The sequence below is a fragment of the Propithecus coquereli genome, unplaced genomic scaffold (assembly GCF_000956105.1).
Source record: "Propithecus coquereli isolate 6110/MARCELLA unplaced genomic scaffold, Pcoq_1.0 Scaffold516, whole genome shotgun sequence".
NCBI classification, from domain to species: Eukaryota; Metazoa; Chordata; class Mammalia; order Primates; family Indriidae; genus Propithecus; species Propithecus coquereli.
The window spans coordinates 174,986-197,032 of record NW_012151019.1 but is presented as its reverse complement, the minus strand read 5'-3'; the positions used below and the strand labels follow the sequence as shown (position 1 = coordinate 197,032).

General features: G+C 37.6%; 1 protein-coding gene across 1 annotated transcript in view; it reads left to right on the top strand.

Annotated features, from left to right (window-relative positions):
• The window catches only part of CATSPERB (catsper channel auxiliary subunit beta), a 138,884-nt gene extending 123,981 nt beyond the window's left edge, over nt 1-14,903 (top strand). Inside the window, exons 18-24 of the mRNA XM_012656728.1 lie at nt 623-820; nt 3,033-3,143; nt 8,980-9,090; nt 10,397-10,532; nt 11,985-12,085; nt 12,822-12,896; nt 14,700-14,903. Of these exons, the coding sequence (XP_012512182.1) occupies nt 623-820; nt 3,033-3,143; nt 8,980-9,090; nt 10,397-10,532; nt 11,985-12,085; nt 12,822-12,896; nt 14,700-14,903 (936 nt within the window). The remainder of the gene's footprint in view (nt 1-622; nt 821-3,032; nt 3,144-8,979; nt 9,091-10,396; nt 10,533-11,984; nt 12,086-12,821; nt 12,897-14,699) is intronic.
• The last annotated feature ends 7,144 nt before the right edge of the window (nt 14,904-22,047 follow it).

Genomic DNA, 22,047 nt, shown 5'->3' with positions numbered 1-22,047 from the left:
TCTTGATTCTTGCTTATTTTAATATAGTTCCCAAAACCAATTAGATTGGAATATATTTCTTCCTAGAAAACAATATGTTTGCTGTTATGATTTATTCTCAAGCAGATCTTTATGGTCAAACTTTTTCTATTTCTATTGTCAGTCTATTTCTTTTCTTTTCTATATTCTTTAGTTGGTTACTATATTAATTTTCTAGGTCTGCCACAACAAGATGCCACAGACTTGGTGACTTAAACAACAGAAATTTATTTTCTCACAGTTCTAGAGGCCACCAGATACTGGCAGGGTTGGCTTCTTTTGAGGCCCCTCTTCTTGGCTTGCAGATGGCCATCTTCTTGCTGTGTCCTCATGTGGTCACCACTCGGTCTTTGTGTTGTCTATTTCCTAATCTCCTCTTATAAGAAGAGAGAATATTTGTCCTTCTGATAAGGACACCAGGAATATTGGACTAGGGCCCACCTGAATGATCTCCCTTTACCTTAATTACCTCTTTAAAGGCCCTGTCTCCAAATACAGTCACATTCTGAGGTCCAGGGGGTTAGGACTTCAACGTATGAATTTTGGGTGGACATAGTGCATAACAGTTACTTTAAATTACCTTTATTTATTTGGATATTTCCAGGGTTCAACTTCACTGGCATTTATTGTCTGGGGAGCATCTGCTGAGTGCTTTGTTACAACAATCGTGCCAACGTTGAAAAGCAGCTGTAGTTATCTCAGATCTATGCATCACATTCCTAGCAGACTTATCCCACTTGAAGACTGGATTAGTGGAGTTCACAGAGACAGTCAGGGTTTTAACCTAATCAAAACCTTGCCGGTAAAAGATCTCAGTATATTGGTTTAAGAGTACCAATGCTATATGACTTTTCTATGATTGCCTGGCTATTAATTTTAGCATTTCTTTTCTGAGCTGTTCAAAATGTTTCACCATTATTTTTCAATCCTCATGTCATTTTGAGGATGTGATGATTATTTCTAAAATACAAAACCTTTCCGAAATAATGACTTTTCTTGGTAACTGAGTCTCATCATTATTAATATTATTTTATACTATATTATGTGGTATCGTCTTGAGCTTCTGTGATGTATACAGCAATTTGCCCTTACACTGACTTGTCCCAAACTGATACAATTGACCCTTGAACAACATGGGTTTTAATTGTGTGGGTCCACTACACTTGGATTTTTTTTCAATAAATATACTGGAAAATTTTTTGGAGGTTTTCAACAATTTAAAAAAATTTGCAGATGAACCTCATAGCTTAGAAACATCAAAAAATTATGAAAAAGGTATGTCATGAATGCATAAAATATAGGTAGATTCTATTCTATTTCATCATTTACTACCATAAATTATATATAAATATATTATAAAAGTTAAAATTTATCAAACCTTACACAAACATTTATAGACTGTTCATAGCACCATTTGCAGTCAAGAGGAATGTAAGCAAATGTAAAGATGCAGTATTAAATCATAACTGCATAAAATTAACTATAGTACATACAGTACTACTGTAATAATTTCGTAGCCACCTCCTCTTGCTATTGCAGTGAGCTCAGGTGTCTCCAGTATTCACTTAACATGCTGTGTGATGCTAATCATCGCCGTGTGAGCAGTTGTCTCTCTAGTAAATTGCATATTGCAGTAAAAAGTGAGCTCTCGGGTTCTCAAGTAGTATTTTTCATTGTGCTTTTCAAGCACAATATCTTAAAGCTTGAATAACGCCATGGGACCCATACAAAGTGCTACTAGTGATGCTGGAAGTTCTCTGAAGAAGCAGAGAAAAGTTATGACATTACAAGAAAAAATTATATTGCTTGATATGTATCAGAGATTGAGGTCTGCAGTCATGGTAGCCTACCATTTCAGACAGATGGTTCATCTTGTAAACAGATGGCGTAAATTTATGAAATCCATAAATACAGTTCAGTACTGTAAATGTATTTTCTCTTCCTTATGATTTTCTTAATAATATTTCCTTTTCGGCCGGGCGCGGTGGCTCACGCCTGTAATCCTAGCACTCTGGGAGGCCGGGGCGGGTGGATCGCTCAAGGTCAGGAGTTCGAGACCAGCCTGAGCAAGAGCGAGACCCCGTCTCTACTAAAAAAAATAGAAAGAAATGATCTGGACAACTCAAAATATATATATAGAGAAAAAATTAGCCGGGCATGGTGGCGCATGCCTGTAGTCCCAGCTACTCGGGAGGCTGAGGCAGTAGGATTGCTTGAGCCCAGGAGTTTGAGGTTGCTGTGAGCTAGGCTGACGCCACAGCACTCACTCTAGCCTAGGCACCAAAGCGAGACTCTGTCTCAAAATAAATAAATAAATAAATAATAAATAATATTTCCTTTTCTGTAGCTTACTCTATTGTAAGAATACAATACATAATACATACAACATACAAAATATGTGTTAATCAACAGTTTATGTTACTGATAAGGCTTCCGGTCAACAGGAGGCTATTAGTGGTTAAGTTTTAGGGGAGTCAAAAGTTATATGCGAATTTTTGACTGTGCCAGGGTCGGTGCCACTAACTCCCATGTTGTTCAAGTGTCAACTATATATCTTACTGGCCCCATTTTGATGTAATAATTTTAATCGTGGCCTCAGAGTCTGCAACTCTTTTTAAAATATAAATTACTCTTTGTCAACTAACTTATCAGTTATAATTTTCTTTGTAACAAAAAGCAAAAACCAAACTTGAAGAATTATTTACTAACTACATCACTAAGGTTCTTTTATAAAGTGTTTAAACTTTATTGCACTGACTTTATGGCAACTATTTTAGGTACTAAAATTATTTTTCATTTATTTCCAAGTTCCAAGTTACATTACCATGAGTTGAGGTTGTTGAAATTCCAGAAAATGAAGGGCAGGAATATTGGGGGAGAGACATTTACTTTAATACATAGAGCTAAAAATGGAATTTTTGCATTGATTGGCTTTCTGAAAAATCAAGCTATTTAAATTAAAAACTTAGTAAATAATAGTGAATTGTACATTTTCTTTGTTTAATCACTTGCAGATAAACTACAGGCCTCCATCTAATATGGGAATTGCTATTCCACTCACAGATAATTTTTACCATGCAGATCCTAGCAAACCCATACCAAGAAATCTATTTCACAAATCAAAGGTAATTAATTTTTCTACAAATAAACTATCATTTATTGGAATTCAAGAAATCATTCAGTAAAATTACATATGGACCTAGCTGTGGGGATTAAATGATAAGGTACAGCTAGTAGTAGTAGCAGTTGTAGTAGTAGTAGTAGTAGTAGTAGTAGTAGTAGTGATACTGCTACTACTCCTGTTCCTCCTCCTTCTGGTTTAGACCTCCTCCTTTTACATCTATTCCTGGATATGGTTTTGGAGTTAAGAAGTCTAAATGGACTCCTTCCCCTTGACTCTCCCTAGCTCCCACTTGGATTTCATAGGTGGGGTGAGAACATCTTTTCTCAAATGAAAGGAGCCCCCAGACCCGTCTCACATCTTCAGCCCTGTGCAAGGAATGGTGTCCAAGAGGAAAGAAGACTGTTCACTCCAATGTAGGCACATTTAAACTCCTGCTAAGATTCTGCCTAGAAAATAACCAAACCCAGCAGCACCCTGCCTCTCTCAGGGTAGAATGAGTGAAGCAGAGAGAACAGAGAGGAGCCATTAGACTCAGAGGAAAAGTACAGCATGGAGTAGCTTCTCCAGGAAACCTCAAAGATGCCTGTGTAATCTCTCTCCAGACAAATGCCCCTACTTGCCCCTACTTATACAAATAGACAGTCATATCTACTCAGACATACATGCATACACACAAACACATAAAATTGGTGTTTCTTTTGTTCACAACTCTCCACTGTCTTCCCATCTCATTCAGAGTGAAAACCAAATTCTTACGATGGTTTATAAGGTCCTCCATGATTTGGCCTTGGCATTACATCTGACCTGATTCCCCAGCTTACTCTGCTGTAGCCACACTGGCCTCTTCGCTGTTTCTCAAATATGCCAGACATATTTCCATCTCGGGCCTTTGCAGTTGCAGAATATCCCTGTCTGGAATGTTCCTCTGCCAGATATCTCACATGGCTCACTCTGTCACCTTCTTCAGGTGTTTGCTTAAATGTCACCATCATGGCCAGCCCCTCCCTGACCACTCTACTTAGAATTGTTACCCCCATCTCCACTGTCCCCCCACTCCCTAACCCCTTTCCCTGCATTGTTTTTCTCCATATCACTCATTACCATTTTACATGTTTTACTCATTTATTTTATTTATTGTCTTTCTGATCGCATAAGCAGGTAAGCTCATAGGCAGGGGTTTTGATCTATTTTCTGCTCTACCAGATCCCCAGTACCCAGAACAGTGCCAGACATAGGGAATGCTTAAAAATTGTTGAACAAACTAGTAATACACATTACACACACATGCACGCTCGCACGTGCGTTAAGAGGTTAACAGACTTCTTGTTAAATCTTGGATTTCAGGTTAAGAAGCTTCTGAGTAACTAGGATACTGAGTTCTTCTCCAATTCCAGTTTCTTCCAAAGACAAACCCTACTGTGTCACTAGAAGCACTTCCTCTATTGAAATACAACTTTACGACATTTACGTGGAAATCTCTAGTTTTCTGGGGTTTTCCCCGAGGATTTTCTTGAAAGTTAAATAGGAAACATGTCTAATTTATACCTAAGTAAATAAGATGGTTTAAATGCACCATTTATGCATCCAACAAATGTTAATTTCAGCATTTCTGGTGTTATCAGGCACTATACAGACATCCTCTGAGAATATAGCAATGAACAAGATAAACATGGTATCTTCGTGGACTCTAATAGGGGAGAATAGGTATTAAACACAAAATTATACAAATTAAACAGGGTCATCTAGTGCAGTGCTTCTAAACAGTATGTCCCTGTATAACCTGAACCAGAATTCTGTGAAAATATGTTTACAATGCAGCTTTCTCAATCTCACCTCATAGCTGCTGAATCAGAAACTATGGGGTAGGAAACAGTCCTGAAATCTGCATTTTAAAAAATCTCTGCAGTTGATTCTATTTACCCTAAAGTTTAAGATAGACCAATAGTAGAGTTAGACACAAAACAAGCAATATTACTGTGTATCAGGAAGTCAGGAAACATATCCCTGAAGAAGTGCTTCTGAGTCAAGACTGAAAGATGAATAGGGGTTAACCCAGCAAAGGAGGGGAGAATGGTAGCACAGAGAGGGAAACAGGAGACAGAGAGTATTCTAGTCTGAGGAAACACCATGCACAAAGGGTGGATGTGGGGAAGGGCTCAGTGTCTTTGAAGAAGACTGTTCAGCCTGGAGCATAATGAGCAAGAGAGAAAGAGAAAGTTTGAAGACAGCAGGCCCTAATGCTAATGCCTAAATGTTATTTGCATTCCTACTAACACAACATCCATTCTGTAGCCCATGGGTCAAGGAGTAATTTTGACTTTCGAGTCTTATCATTTGAGAAATACATTTCATAAGGCAATTGCCACCATAGATAGTCATTCCTCTGATAGATGTGCGCAAGGTCAATTGAAAACCTTTTGGAAAGGATTCACCATTCTAGATGCCATTAAGAACATTCATGATGCATGAGAGGAGGTCAAAATAGCAATATCAACAGGAGTTTGGAAGAAGTTGATTCCAAATCTCATGGATGACTTTGAGAGGTTCAAGACTTTAGTGGAGGAAGTGATTGCAGATGTGGCAGAAATAGCAAGAGAACTGTAATTAGACATGGAGCCTGTAGATGTGATTGAATTGCTGCAATCTCATGATCAAACTTGAGTGAATGAGGAGTTACTTCTTATCGATGAGCAAAGAAATTGATTTCTTCAGATGGAAACTACAACTGATGAAGATGCTACAAACATTGTTAAAATGACATCAAAGGATTTCAAATATTATGTAAACTTAATTGATAAAGCAGTAGCAGGGTTTGAGAGGATTGACTCTAATTTTGATAAATGTTCTACTGTGGGTAAAATATTATTAGATAGCATTGCATGCTACAGACAAATCCTTTGTGAAAGGAAGAATCAATCAATATGGTAAACTTCATTGTTGTCTTATTTTAAGAAATTGCCACAGCCACCCCAACCTTCAGCAACCACCACCCTGATTAGTCAACAGCCATCAATATCAAGGTATCAAAAAGATTATGACTCACTGAAGGCTCAGATGATCATTACCGTTTTTAGCAATAAGGTATTTTTAATTAAGATATATACATTGTTTTATTACACATAATGTTATTGCACACTTAATAGACTACAGAATAGTGTAAACATAGGTTTTATATGCACTGGGAAACCAAAAATTTGTGTGACTTGCTTTATTGCAATATTTGTTTTATTGCAATGGTCTGAAACTGAACTCACAATATCTCTGAGGTATGCTTGTACTGTGAACAATTGTATGCCAAAAAATTAAATAACCTAGATAAAATAGACAAATTTATGGAAACATAGAAATTACCTAAGCCAACTCAAGAAGAAATAGAAAACCTCAACAGCCCTAAGACAGGTAAAGAAATTGTATCAGTAATCAAAAACCTCCAAACAAAGAAAAGTCCAGAAATGAATGGCTTCACTAGTGAATTCTTCTAAACATTTAAAGAAGAATTAAGACCAATCCTTCTCAAACTCTTCCAAAAATAGAATAGGAGGGATTACTTCCTAACTTATTCTATTAGGTCCAATACTAAAGCCAGATAAAGACATCACAAGAAAAAGAAAATTACAGACCAATATTCCTTATAAATATAGTTGCAAAACTCCCCAATAAAATACCAGCAAACCAAATCTAACAGCATATTAATAAAGATTATACACAATGACTAAGTGGGATTTGTCACAGGAATGCAAGGGTGGTTCAACATAAGAAAATTAATCAATATAATACACCACATTAAGAGACTAATGAGGGGGAAATCAGATCATCATCTCAAATGCTTTAGAAAAGGCATTTGACAAAATTCAACACCCTTTCATGAAAAAAAAAAAAACCAAACTGTGAAAAAAGGAAACTTTCTCAACCTGATAAAGGGCATCTACAAATGCTTATGCCTAAACGTTGTTTTCATTAACCTACTGTTAACATCATACAAATAATGAAAGACTGAAAGCTTCCCCCCTAACATCAGGAACAAAATAAGGCTCTTGCCACTTCTATTAAGTATGTTACTGGAAGTTTCAGCCATGACAATTAGGCAAGAAAATAAACAAAAGGCATCCAGGTTTGAAAGAAAAAAGTAAAACTGTCTTTGCTCACAGATGACATGGTATTATATACAGAAAATCCCAAAACACACACAACACACACATGCACACACACACACACAAAACTAAAACTAATAGAACTATTAATAATAATAAATGAGTTCCACAATATACTATAATCAGTTGTATTTCTATAAAGTAAAATGCATATCTGATAAGGGTCAGATGTCCAGACTATATAAACTATTCTTACAACTCAATAACAAAAAAGACAAAACTGCCCAGTTAGAAATGGATGAAAGTCTCGAATAGACATTTCTCCAAAAAAGATATACAAGTGGCCAACAAGCCCATGAAAAGATGGTCAACATCATTAGTCATTAGAGAAACAGAAATCAAAACCACAAAGAGATATCATTTCACAGCCATTAGGATAGCTATAATAATATTAAAATTACAATAACTTTGAAAAATAATATGAAAATAAGTGTTGGCAAGAATGTGGAGAAATTGGAACCCTCATACATTGCTGGTGGGAATGTAAAATGGTACAGCTGCTATGGATAACAGTTTGACAGTTCTTCAAAAGCTAAACATAGAATTACTATGACCCAGCCACTCTGCTACCAGATATATCTAAGAGAATTGAAAACATAGGTTCAAACAAAAACTTCAGAGCAGCATTATTCATAGTAGCCAAAAAGTGGAAACAATCAAATGTTCTTTAAGTAACGAATGGATAAACAAAATATGCTATATCCATTCAATAGAATATTATTCAGCCATAAAAGGAAAAAAGTACTGATGTATGCTACAACATGGATGAAACTCAGATATAATATACTAAGTGGAAGAAGCCAGACACAAAAGGCCACATATTGAATATTTCCATTTATATGACATGTCCAGATAGGGAAATTCACAGAGATAGAAAATGAATTAGTGGTTGCCATGGGCTAGGGGAAGAAGGAAATGGAGAGCGACTGCTAATGGATACAGAGTTTCTTTTGGGAGTGATAAAAATGTTCTGGAAGTAGATTGTGGTGATGGTTGACTAACATTGTGAATACACTAAAACCCACTGTATTGTACATTTTAAAATGGTTAAAAAGGTGAATTTTTTTTCAATAAAAAGAAGAAAAAAAGCTAGGAGGAAAATAGTAATCCTAAAGAAAGTTGAAGGAAGGATATTATTTTTTAAAATAGAGTTGATTATCAAAATCAAAAGCCAATTTAAAAATAATAATAATAATAAAATAAACCAGTGGCAAGAGTGATCAAGTAAAAATGAATGACAAATGAACAGACGGTGGAGATTTTAGGTATCTTTAATGAATGCCATGAAAAAAGACAAGCATGAAGTAGTATGTTTGGGGAGTGTGCTGTAGAGTCTGCAAGCCCATACTCTCAAGTCTGTTCCTTGTGGTCTCCGTTTGTCTGCCTGCGATGGGAGGGGCCAGAAGCAGTGAGTTTGGCGTCCTGACTCAGAAGGAGGCAGGCTTTCCAGGTCCTGCGCAACCACGTGGAGCTGAACTGGCAAGCCGCTGAGTGAAACCAGGGTTCAAAGTACCAAGCAAGGAGACAATCGAAATTCAGAAATATTGTACTTGTTCTCTTAATTAATGGATTTTTCTCCCTTTTAACTTCTTGGGAATTTTATTTATTTATTTATTGAACATTGACTCAGTTTACCGAAACTCTGCAACACAAAAAAGCAAGTCAACCTGTTACTTCTATTTGCAGAAAGCTGGTAAATTCAAACAGTGTGCTAATGTTTCTACTCGGGAGGAGTGTAATTGCACAAATGATCAGAAGTTTTCACATGCTGTTGCTTTCTCAGATTGCAGAGAAAAAGTAAGATAATTTTTAATTTCATATCAATAAGATTTTGAAATGTGCCTTTTGCTTAAACATGAAAACTAAGACATAGAAGTAATATCATGTTATGACGGAACTAAATAGACACAGAGCTAGAAATATCTGGATTTAAATGTACTAGACAAATTAATGAAACTCATATGTAAAATAAAATAATACCTGCCCTGCTCTGTCCTTTTCACAGGATTCTTATAAAGATATACAAATACACACTCACACACACACACACACACACGCCTCTATCTATATGAAAGCAATTTGTAGCCTGTAAAACACTATACTAGATTATGGTAAATATTGATTCATTCAAAAAAATTTTGAGTATCTAATGTGTATCAGGTTCTTGGAATATAGACGTCAAAGTCCTTGTAATCAAGGAGCTCAGTCTGGTGGTAGTGACAAATAAAAGACATTTAATAGGATAGTTATGAGAATGGGTTCTGTGTCACATAATATTTCATTCTGTTAGTATCAAAATACTCAAAGGTATATCAAGTTAATGTGGGTGCTTACATTAGCAGAGTCAAATGTGCAATTGGTATAATGTTCAAGCAGATCCATTTCAAACCCTTTGTAAGACTAGAGAGAGAGAGAGACTATATATTATATAGACTATATATAAGACTATATATGATACATAGACTGTCTTATATAGAGAGACTATATATTATAGTCCTGTATATTATATGTTGGGCACAGAGTCAGCATTCAGTAAATTATAAGGGTTATTATTATATACCCCCTTGCTGAACTAAAATAATATTTCTTGAGCATTTGTTATCTACTAAATGGTATCTAAGCCCTCTCCGTGATTTGTCTCATTTAATTTGAGTCACAGAGAAGTCAGGCAATTAGCCAAAGACCTCACTGTTAACATGCATTGGGGCTGGATTTGAATTTCAGAGGCTGTGTTTACAGATTATGCCTAGAAGACTGTGACTGGCCAGAAGAGTGGTGAGAGGGAGATGGGTGAGACCCAGTTCATACAGGGCCTCACAGGATATGGTTTGGCCAAAACAAGTTTGAATGACATCATAATTTCCCGTGAAAAAGGCCAATAGAAGTTATCAGCTTTGTTACGACAGTGTTTACTGCCTTTGGAGTTCACACTGATTCTACTGTAAGGCAAGAATTTTTCATGCCTGAAAAGACAGAAACCCCAAGAAGCACATTTCATTAAAAAGCCAAACTATTGAGCATGTATCTACTTATTCTTTACCAGGAAATGAAGTTACTATTGAATTTTCCAAATTTACATTCATTCTTGGAATTTATATTTTAGGTTCCTCGTTTTAAGTTTCCAGTTACACAATATCCGATTTCTTTGGAAATTTCTAATGAGAATGGACGTGTCCCAGTGAAATCTCCATACCTGGTTACTGTGACTGAAGTGAATATGAGGAAAAACTGGAATCTAAGTAGGGTTTGGTTTCTTCTAGAATCATTTCATTTTATAAGTAATGTTATTAACGGTTTACAAAGGTCACTGGTTTACAAAGCCTGTCTACACAGGAGAGAGCCAGGAGTTCTTTAGAAAACGATTCAAATCATTTGGCACATTGCTGTTTTCTTCTATTGTTTTCCTCTTATTTCATCATCACTTCCAGTGACCTGCATTCTGTGGCATAAAAGCATTTTGGAGGAATTTAAACTGCAAAAAATTTGAAAGCCATTTTGTGGATTAGTAGCAACAATGATTGATTGACTTTGTGCTACATGCTGGTCTAGTGTCTCCTTTCACTGTTTATTCAGTATTACAGAGGAGGTTATACAAGGTGTTGCCAGTAAGCTTTAGGATCTATTTTCTAATTATATGAGTAAAGTTTCTTAAAGATTTTTATGGTAAAATAATTGAAAAGATGCAGAAATATTTTTAAGTAAGGTATTTACATCAGTCCAATTTTACCTCAAATATATAACTTTCTGTTTCACATTGTGTGTTTGTTCATATATGAATACCTTGAAGAGATTGATAGATAGATAGATGGATAGATGGATAGATAGATAGAATTAACTAAATAGAAATTTTTATCAATCATTAGTATGGTACTAAATATGAAGACATTTGGTATTCAGTAAGCTTTACTCTAACAAATATGCAATATTTACTCTAACAAATATGCAATACTCTAACAAATATTTTTGAAATGAACAATCTAGCAAAGTAAAACTACTAAATATTTTGCTTTAACTAACATTCCAATTTTCTGTGGTGTACTGGAGGCTGCTTTTACCAGATTTGGGGTATTGATTGTTGAATATTGAAGCATTTTACAAGCTGGTTGTTAAACCACTGAAATTAGCCATGGCGAGAGTATTTACACCATGGAAATTGGCAAATGCTACAATCAGAGCTTTTTTTTTCCTTTAGATCCTGTGTACCATTACACTACTGCAATTTCTAACCCCTACACTACGTATCTGGTTTTAGAGAGGATGATAGGAAAGGCAATAGTAACTGATCACTTCTTTTGGAAAAGATTTAAGTAATCCTATTGTGAAACTTTACTGCTGCCTTATTGAACATCATTTACCCACCACTAAGGAGGTCCTGAGATGATCTTACTGCCAAAAACATAAGGAATGTGCAAATCAGGACAGGTCATGAGCATGGAGCTAGGAGAAAAAGGTCAGCTTAAAGGTGGTCAGAAGTCTTGTCTTTCTTGAGGATACCCACAAAGGCAATGGGAGATATCGAGCCTAATTTCCCTTAAATATATCTTTTACAAAGTCAACAACAACCAAAAGTATAGGATAATTTAGTCATGTTATAGAATGGAATCTTTAATTGTACCTTAATGTATGTAACAGATTTTATGCAAAATGAGAAAATAACATGTGTGCTTAAAATATATTTCATGCATTTTTAGAACATACTGTACCAGAAAATGTTCACAAAATGAGAGATTATTTAGAACCAATTCTTCGTGCTTCAGTGTATAATCCTTTAGGTCTCAATTTAAGTATAAAGGTAAGTTGACAGCATTTTTGTTTTTACTATGTTGTGTTTAGATAAGACATACATTCCTAAACTAATATTGGTTTTAGTTTTAAAGTATAGGTATCCATGAATGGTGGAAATAGCAACTTTAAAGTATATGGAAAGGGTTTATTTTTCTTCAGTTTCCCTTGGTGTTATTAATTCTAAAGGTGTCTGAAAGTTGAACCTAACATTAACTTACTGGTTTTTTAAGCTGATAAGCAAGACAGATTATCTAGTAAAGTGGAACAGAAAAGTTAGAGGGAAGAAATGGGCTCATTATTTCACCTTGATATAAACAGGCACATGTCTTCTAGTTCCAGCTGCCCATAAGAACACATGAAGTTGATATAATCCAGGTAATTGTGAAAACCGATCAAAATTAGAGGACATAACAAAACCACAAACATAAGGATTAGCCCAAGTGCTCATCAAGGCCAAGTTAGGTTTTCTGTTTTTGTTTTGTTTTATGTTCTTGTTTCCTCATTCTAATATATATATATATATTATTGTATATATTATATATAATATATAAATATCAGCTATTGAATCCCTCTGTTTCAATCCCTCTTTTTATGTTGATACATGATGTGTTTGTCCAAGAGCCTTAGGAAAGGGACGGGAATTTCTTATGCAACATCTATAGGGAAAGTGGCCCTGGGGTATATTTTTACTTAAAGGAATATACCATTGATTCTGCTAAAGACTGGGTGTGTTTTCTCCACAGGGCTCTGAGCTTTTTCACTTTCGAGTGACTGTCGTTCCAGGGGTCACTTTTTGCAACTTAGTTGAAGAATTTCAGGTATAGTGAATCTCCAAGATATCAAATGGGGTGATGGTTGGGGAAACAACATGACAAGTATCAATCCAAGAGCCTGAAGAGAAAAAATTGGCAGAAGTTGTGTGATAGACAAGGCTTAGAGACAGGGGATTCTGGAGACTGGCAATGACGTTGTCAGTAGTGGTAAAGCTAGGGTGCATGACAGGTGCCAGCACTGACTGATGCTAGGAGAATTTTAATAAGTGGCTGTATTTGGTTTTGTTTCCTTGCCACCTTCCATGTTTAGCTTGGCTTTCTGACTTTTAACACTCTTCCTGTCATCCCTGCCTCTCCACAGGACATATGTCTATAACATTTTAGTTTCCAGTATTATCCTTCTTTTGGCTATTTGAATTGTAGTAGTAGGGTCTTGAATATTCCAAAGGCTTTCAAGATCCAAAAGAATTGGGAACCAAAATCAGTTACCCCAAACCATCACACGAAAGCAACAGCTTGTTTTTGCCTATTCATATAATGACATATGCTGCCTGTGAGGCATGGGAGGAATGAGGATTTGATAAAAATTGATTGATGACTCATTCATTTCAAATACTGATGCCACATTAACATTCTCTCTCTCTCTCCTCTGTCTTCAACCCACCCCCGTCCTCTCTCCCTCTCCCCTCCCTTCTGTCCTGGCCTGCTCCAAGGCCAGCCCCAATAGTGACTCTGCACTACTGCAGTGGTGGGTGGCCATGGCAGCAGTGCAAATATCTAAAACCCTGAGAGAATATCTATCCCACTAGATAGAGGAACTAGGAAAAGATATGTCTGTCCTATGAGGAGAGGGAGAGAAAATCCGTTACTTTTTTCTCCCTTTTCTCACGTCTTTTCCCAAAGGCAGCCTCAGTTGTGGGAATAGCACAATAGCACAGGGGACTAAAATTTTCATACAATCTCAGCTTTCTTCCCAGAAAACTAGGTAAAAGGGCCTCTAGGAGTGGAGAGGGTGGGGGAAATCCCTAAGAGAGCTAGAAAAGGGGATTCCTGATTCTGCACATAAACTAGCACAAGTACCGAGATGCACATGAGCAGAACACACCTAAAGAAGCATCACAAAGGCTTTGAAATAAATCTTCAACATAAACACCATCTAGTTCCAGAACAACTCCTGAGTGGCACATGTACTAGGAAGACACAAATAACATAGCAATAGCTTAGAAAACTGAGCTGACATTGGAACTACCATGCACAGAAGGTGAGGCATAACTTGTGATCTGAACTCAACCAGTGCAATTGACTGCCAAAACAAACACATAAACAATCAACATTTTCCAGAGAATTTTTAACAAGAACCAGATTCTCACAACATAATATCCAAAATTTCTAGGATATAATCCAAAATTACTCACTATACCAAGAACTAGGAAAATATAATCAATTCTGAAGAAAAAAATGATCAACAAATGACAACAAATGCGCATTCCCTAAGTGCCCTAGGCAGGTAGGATTCCCTCTTCTGAATTCCCACACTATTCGCCCACTTCTGCATGACTGAATACAGAACGTTGTCCTGCTGTAGAAGTGTCCTATGTGCCTCCTTCGGCCAGTAAAGCCAAGGTTACAGCATAGGATAACTGAGAGAATTCTTACTTCCTATTTATTGTGTGCAAATTATTACTTGTCAGATCGTTACGAAACTGTTTCTAAGCTTTGTGGATGCTGAATACCTGTATAAGTCTAGGCAGAATTTTGCCAGGTGATTAATTGTGGGAATCACGTAATGTTCAGTATTTTGCATTACTAGATTCAGAAAGCTTAAAGATTTTGCTTTTTCTGTTGCAGATTTATGTTGATGAAGTACCACTGCCATTTCCAGGACACACTCTTATTGCTGTTGCAACAGCGGTAGTGCTAGGCGGATTAATTTTTACAGCATTTATGTTTCAAATGCGTGGCATCTACCCATGGAAGACATTCCAAAAATGGCTTAGAGGAAACCAAGCGAACTTATCAAATATTTCTATCAGTGAAATGATTCATAGATGAGAATCTGAATAGTGAACAAATGATAATCATAATTTCTCTTCATTTTCTAGTTTTATCAAACAATTCCTAGAACAATATATTTAAATGTTAAATATACAAACCAAAAATGAAATAAAATAAATATACAAACTAGATAAAATACTACAGAATTACCATTATAATTCAAATTGCTATTCGTCACTATCGTTACCATTCCATTTTCTTATTTTGAATACATAGAAAATTTCTTTTATTTCATCATATTATGGGAGTACAAATGTTTAGGTTACATATATTGCCTTTGCCCCACCCGAGTCAGAGCTTCAAGTGTGTCCATCTCCCAGACAGTGCACACTGCATCCATTAAATGTGAATATACCCATCCCCTCCTCCCCTCTCCCAACTGCCTGACACCCCATGAATGTTAGTACTATATGTGCACGTTAGTGTTGACCAGTTAATACCAATTTGATGATGAGTACATGGGATGCTGGTTTTCCCATTCTCGTGATACTTCTCTTAGTAGAATGGGCTCCAGCTCTATGCAGGGTAATACAAGAGGTGCTAGATCACCACTGTTTTTTGTGGCTGAGTAGAACTCCATGGTATACATATACCACATTTTATTAATCCACTCAGATTGAGGGAAAAGCCCTTGTGACCTAATCACCTCCTGAAGGCCCTATCTCTTAAAACTATTGCATTGGTGATTAAATTTCAACGTGAATTTTGGATAGAAAAAAACATTTAAGCCATAGCAAATAATATTCCATGGAGTGGATTTTTTTTTAACCATTCACTCATGAAAGAACGTAAGTGTTGTTTGCAGTTTTGGGCTGTTATGAATAAACTGTTATAAACATTTATGTGCAGGTTTTTTTGTGAACATAAGTTTTTACTTCTCTAAGATAAACGCCCAGGAATGCAATTGCTGAGTCATGTTAGTTTCAGTTTTTTAAGAAACTGACAAACTATTTTCCACCAGTAACGTATGAGTGATCCTGTTGCTCTGCATCCTCCCCAGCATCTGGTATTGTCAATATTTTTTATTTTAGCCATTGTTAGGTGTGTAGTTATATCTCATTATGGATTGAATTTGCTTTTCCCTAAAGGCTAATGATGCTGAACATCTTTTCATGTGTGTATTTGCCATCAGTATATTCTCTTTGTTCGTATCTTTGGCCATTTTCTAATTCTAATTGGATTGTGTGTTTTTTACTGTTGAATATTGAGCATTCTTTATATATTCTAGAAAAAATATTTTGTCAGATAAGTGATTTGCAAATATATTCTCCCAGAATGTAGATTATCTTTTCATCCTATTAACAGAACAGGAACTATCACAGAGGAAGTTTTTAAATTTGATAAAGTTTAATAAATCAGTTTTTCCTTTTATGGAGTTTGCCTTTAGTGTCAAGTCCAAAAATTCTTTTCCTACTCCTAAGTCCCAAGAATTTCTGCAAGAATTTTTGCTAAAATGTTATGGCTTTACATTTTACATTTAAGCGTCCTGCTCTGTCACCCAGGCTGGAGTGCAGTGGCACAATTGCAGCTCACTGCAACCTTGTATCCCCAGGTTCAAGTGAGTAGCTGGGACTACAGGTGCACACCACCACATTTGGCAAATTTTTTTATTTTTTGTAGAGACGGGGTCTCGCTATGCTGCTCAGGCTGGTCTCCAACTCCTGGCTTCAACTGATCCTCCCACGCCATCCTCCCAAATTGCTGGGATTTCAGGCATGAGCCACCACACCTAGCCTGAGTTAATTTTTTATAAGGTGTGAGACTTAGGTCAAGGTTCATTTGTGTGTGTGCATGTGCATGTCCAAATACTCTAGCACTATTTTTTGAAAAGGCTATCCTTCCTCCATTGAATTGTTTTTGCACTTTTGTAAACAACCATTTGGGGATATTTGTGAGGCTCTATTTCTGGGTTCTCTATTCTGTTTCATGGATCTCCATATCTATCTCATCACAAATATCACATAGTCTTGATTACTGTGGCTATTATGTAGTAGGCTGAATGGTGGCCCCCAAAAAAGATATGTCCGCACCCTAATTCTACAAAACTATGAATATCACCTTATATGGCAAAAGAGTGAATATTAGCTTACATGGCAAAAGATGTAATTAAGTTAAGGACCTTGAGAGGAGGTTTCCAGTGAAATTATCTGGGCCTGAAGATTTCTTTTTGAGGAGATTTGTAATTACAAATTCATAGGGCACTATAGTCATGAGGCTATTCAAATTATCTGTTTCATATTGGGTGAGTTATGGTAGTTTGTGTTTTTGAGAAATTGGTACATTTCCTCTAGGTTGTCAGATTTACATGTGTAGTTCTTCAAAGTAGTTATACTTTTGATGCCTGCAAGGTCTCTAATGATATCCTATTTCATTCCTGATATTAGTCATTTGTATCTCCTTACTTTTCTTTTTCATTTGTTAGTTTTTTAAAGATTTGTCAATTTTCTTGATCTTTTTGAAAAAACAGCTCTTTGTTTCATTGATTTCCTCTATTGCTTTTCTGTTTTCATTTTCATTGGTTTCTGCTCTAATCTTCTTTATTTCTTCTTTCTTTCATGTTATACATTTATTTTGTTCTTCTTTTTCTAGGTTCTTGAGAGGAGAGGTTAGATTATTCATTTGAGACTTTTTCATTTTTCTAATGTATGACTATACTATAAATTTCCCCTCAACACTGCCTCAACTGTATCCTATAAATTTTAATGTTTTATTTTTATTTTCATTCAGTTCAATTTTTAAAAATTTCCCTTGATAATTCTTCTTTAATGTGCAGGTTATTCATAAGTGTGTTGTCTAGTTTCCCTATGTTGGAGACTTTCCTGTTATTGATTTCTAGTTTGATTCCATTGTGATTGGAAAATACATTCTGTATGATTTCAATTATTTTAAATTTATTGAGATTTGTTTTATGGCCAGGATATGATCTATCATGATACATATTTTGTGGGCATTTGAAGAAAAAAAGTTATTTTCTGCAAAAAAAAAAAAAAAATACCTTGGAATAACCTTAACCAAAAAGGTGAAAGACCTCTACAAGGAGAACTACAAAACACTGATGAAAGAAACCATAAATGGCAAAAACAAATGGAAAAGCATCCCATGCTCATGGACTGGAAGAATCAATATTGCCAAAATGTCCATACTGCCCAAAGTAATCTACAGATGCAATTCCTATCAAAATACCAATATCATTTTTCAAAGAATTAGAGAAAACCCTAAATTACATATGGAACCAAAAAAGAACATGAATAGCCAAAGCAATCCTAAGCAAAACAAACAAATCTGGAGGCATTACATTAGCCTACTTCAAATTATACTACAAGGCAATAGTAACCACAAGAGCAAGGTATTGGTATAAAAGTAAACACATAGGCCAATGGAACAGAATAAACAACCCAGAAATAAAGCCAAATACCTACAAGCAACTGATCTTTGACAGAGCAGAGAAAAGCATACACTGGGGAAAGGACACCCTTTCAATAAATGGTGCTGGGAAATTGGATATCCTCATACAGAAGAATAAAACTGGATCCCTGTCTCTCACCATATACGAAAATAATAAGCTGGGTTAAGGACTTAAATGTAAGACCTGAAACCATAAAAATTTCTAGAAGAAAACCTAGGAAAAACTATTGTCAACATTCGCCTAGGTAAAGAATTTATGACTAAGGCCAAAAAAACAAATATAACAAAACCAAAAATAAATAAATGGGACTTAATTAAACCATAAAGCTTCTGCACAACAAAAGATATAATAAACAGAGTAAATAGACAACTTATGGAATGGGAGAACATATTCACAAGCTATGTATCTGACAAAGGCCTAATATCCATAATCTATAAGGAACTCAAACAGGGTCTTTTTCTGTTGCCCAGGCTAGAGTGCATTGTGCATTAGCATGATCACTGCAACTTCCAACTCCAAGGCTCAAGTGATCCTCCTGGCTCAGCCTTCTGAGTAGTCAGGACTACAGGTGTGTACCACCATGCCCAGCTAATTTTTTTATTTTTTGTAGAGATGGGGTCTCACAACATTGCCCATGCTTGTCTCAAACTCCTGGCCTCAAGCAATCCTCCTGCCTGACTCCCCAAATAGCTGGAATTACAGGAGCCCACCACCACATCTGACTATAACATAAAATTTTTATCCTTTTTTCATTTAACAAATAATTCCTGCTGTTTAATTTACCTTAGAGGTATGATTTTTCTACAAATTATTTCATGTTTGGTTTGGGGATCAATTAAGTATTAACATGTGAATAAATTTAATGATGTTACATCAAAAATTGACAAAATTGGCTCAGACTGGTCTTTGTAAGCACTTTTTTTTTTTTTTTTTGAGGAGAAGGAAAGAGAAGCTTACTAATTTGCCATTAAATGAGGCTGGCAGAGTCCCATCTTGAAGTACCGGCATCCTGCCTCTGAGCAGAAGTACAGAGCTTTTAAAGGTTCTGATAAATCCCATAATCCCATCTTTGGCTAAGACAATCTCATGGTCTTTGCCCAGACTCATCCCATCTTCAGCTAAGATGATCTCGTGACCTCCTCCTGGGCAATTCTCCTGAGTTATCTCCTGTGGCACAGAGAACAAAGTACATTCTCCTGGCCCTCCCTGCCTGAGGTAGGGATGTAGGTTTTAGTTCTCAAAAAGGATGAAGGGGTTTTGAAGAGACAGAAAACATGTTTACCCTTTTTCAGGCCATTCTCTCTGTTACATATTCCCCACTGTCATTCTTACCCTTCCATATCTAGGGGAGTAGGGGTGATGTAGTCATCAAGCTACTGCCTGCTGAATTGGGGTGGTGTTGTAGATGGAAGGTACAGATTACCAGGTAAAAAAGGGCATAAGCAATTACTACAACCGTGAGGACTGATAAGGTGAAATGGACTGTTGCCTTGCACATAATGTCCAATATAGGGCTGGGTTAGAAGAGAAACGTGGGACCCCTGAGCACAGAGCTATTAGTTGTACCCTGTAGGTGATGTGAGAGACCAGCTTCTGCAAATTCAGAAATCATGTACAAAAATACTTGTACCAAATGAGGTTTAGGATAACACACGGAGCAGCAAGACAGATCAACAGAAGCAGCGATAGGTAGCCTGGGGAAATCCTCACTAAGGAGTTGTCTAGCTTTGGTATGACGGACCCAAGGTTTCACTTCTGACAATTTTAACAAGATACGAGTTGTTAGAGGCACTTCGTAGGGTCCCTTTCCCTTCTCTGCTTCCAAGTGGGGAAGGGACCCAACAAAAGGCCTGGCATATGGACACTTTCCAAATCCATTTCCGTCTCCTCAATTCAGTTTGGGGTGCAGGGAGTTGTGTCTACTTCAGGGAGACAAAGATGGGAGTTCCCCAAAGCTAAAACAGGCTCCAGCAGCTGCTGGGGCTGTTCCTTGCTCTCTCACTGGAAAAGAAGTTGCTCCTACCTGTGAAGACCATGGCTTTGACCCAGGGCTGCTCCCTGCCTCTTCTAGCAGTCGCGGGGTACCATTCCACTGGAGTGCTGATGGGCCCACCCAGGGGTGCCAAATTCTGTTACCTAATGGCACTTGTCCCTGAGGCTGCATCAAAAGAATGAGAAGTGGTTTGAGGAGAAGGAAAGAGAAGTTTATTAATTTGCCGGCAAATGAGGAGGCTGGCAGACTCCTGTCTTAAAGTACGAGTGTCCTCTGCAAGCACTTCTTTATATATTTGAAGTTGTGGGGGAGGAAGGTCTCAACTTCTAATTTTAAGACTGAGAGTACCAGATCCCAGGAAAGCTGTCAGCCCTGATCATGCTATTAACCTCTTTCTGAATAGGTGGATGTAACACAAACTACACTGCATGTTTGATACAATGAATCCACATACAGATCAGACATTATCAATGAAAATTTAGCATCCTAGTAGAGATTTGCTCTAGGGGTAAAAGACACATCACAATTTGAAGACATGGTACAGAAAACAAGGAACGTAAAATAATCTCATAATTTTATACTAATAAAGTATTTTGAAAATACTGTGATAATTATTAAAATCAATTTCATTAGTTCCTTCGTACTCCTTAAAAAGTGGTTACTATGAAATTTAAAATTACCTATGTGGCTCGCATTATATTTCTAGTGGACAGAACTGACCTAGACAGCCCGGACAACAGTAAAAGCCCCCAATATTGGTGGCTATTCTTTGCATGATAGTAATGAGAATGTTATTCCTTTGTGAAGATTAACAGTGCTTAACATCAAGTAGGTGTTCAAAACATGGTATTATCTAACGTTGAGAATTACTCATCCTAATTATACAGTATCTTCTTTGTTTTTGTAAACCCCTCGAGTTCTTTTTGCAACAAGGAGGGCTAGAAAATAACAGTTCTGATAAAGGAATGGAGCACTTGGGGCTCAGCTGGATTGTAAGGTGAAGTTTTAGAATTGTCACTTGGGACTCAGTCCCAGGCCCAGAAGACGAAAAGTGTCCCAAGTTTCTACACTCGCCACACCAGTCGCCCATCTCGATGCCCAAATCTAGGACCTTTCCCAGAAGCCCTTCAATTTTATTCCAAAGGAGAACCGCCTGAAGTCCGAAAAAGTCCGGGTAGGTCCCGAGTACCCAGTCCAACCCCAAAGGCAGCCCGGAGGCCACTCTCGGAGGAGGGCAGGCTGCGGGCAGAGCCCCAGGCCCAAGCAGCCGGGCGCCTGCAGGGCAGGGGCAGCACGGCGAGACGGCTGGCGGACTCCAAGCCGAGATGCAGTGCGCCGAGACCGGAGGCGGACTCCACGCCCCTTTCGCATCCCGGAGCCTGGCTGATGACGAACACAGGGCGCGACGGACGCACACGCCACCCCGCGCTCGCACGACGGTGCGTGCAGGGAAGCGCGAGGGAGCCCCGGGCTGTCACGGCGCGACCAGCGTCCCGCCTCCTCCGCTCCCTGCGCTCCCGCCACCTCGGCAACTCGGCACCCTCCTCCCGCCTCCGTCCGAGGCCTCCGCCGCAGTGAGGCTCCCGGCCTCGCTCCTGTCTCTTTAAATGGTGGGGCCACGGGCCGCCCCTGCAGCTGCTGCTTGGGTGGCCCCGCGCGTCGCTTTTGAGGGGCGAACCAAGATGGCGGCGGCTTTGGCTCCGTGAGGAAGACGGAAGAGGCGGCGGCGGCGGCGGCGGCGG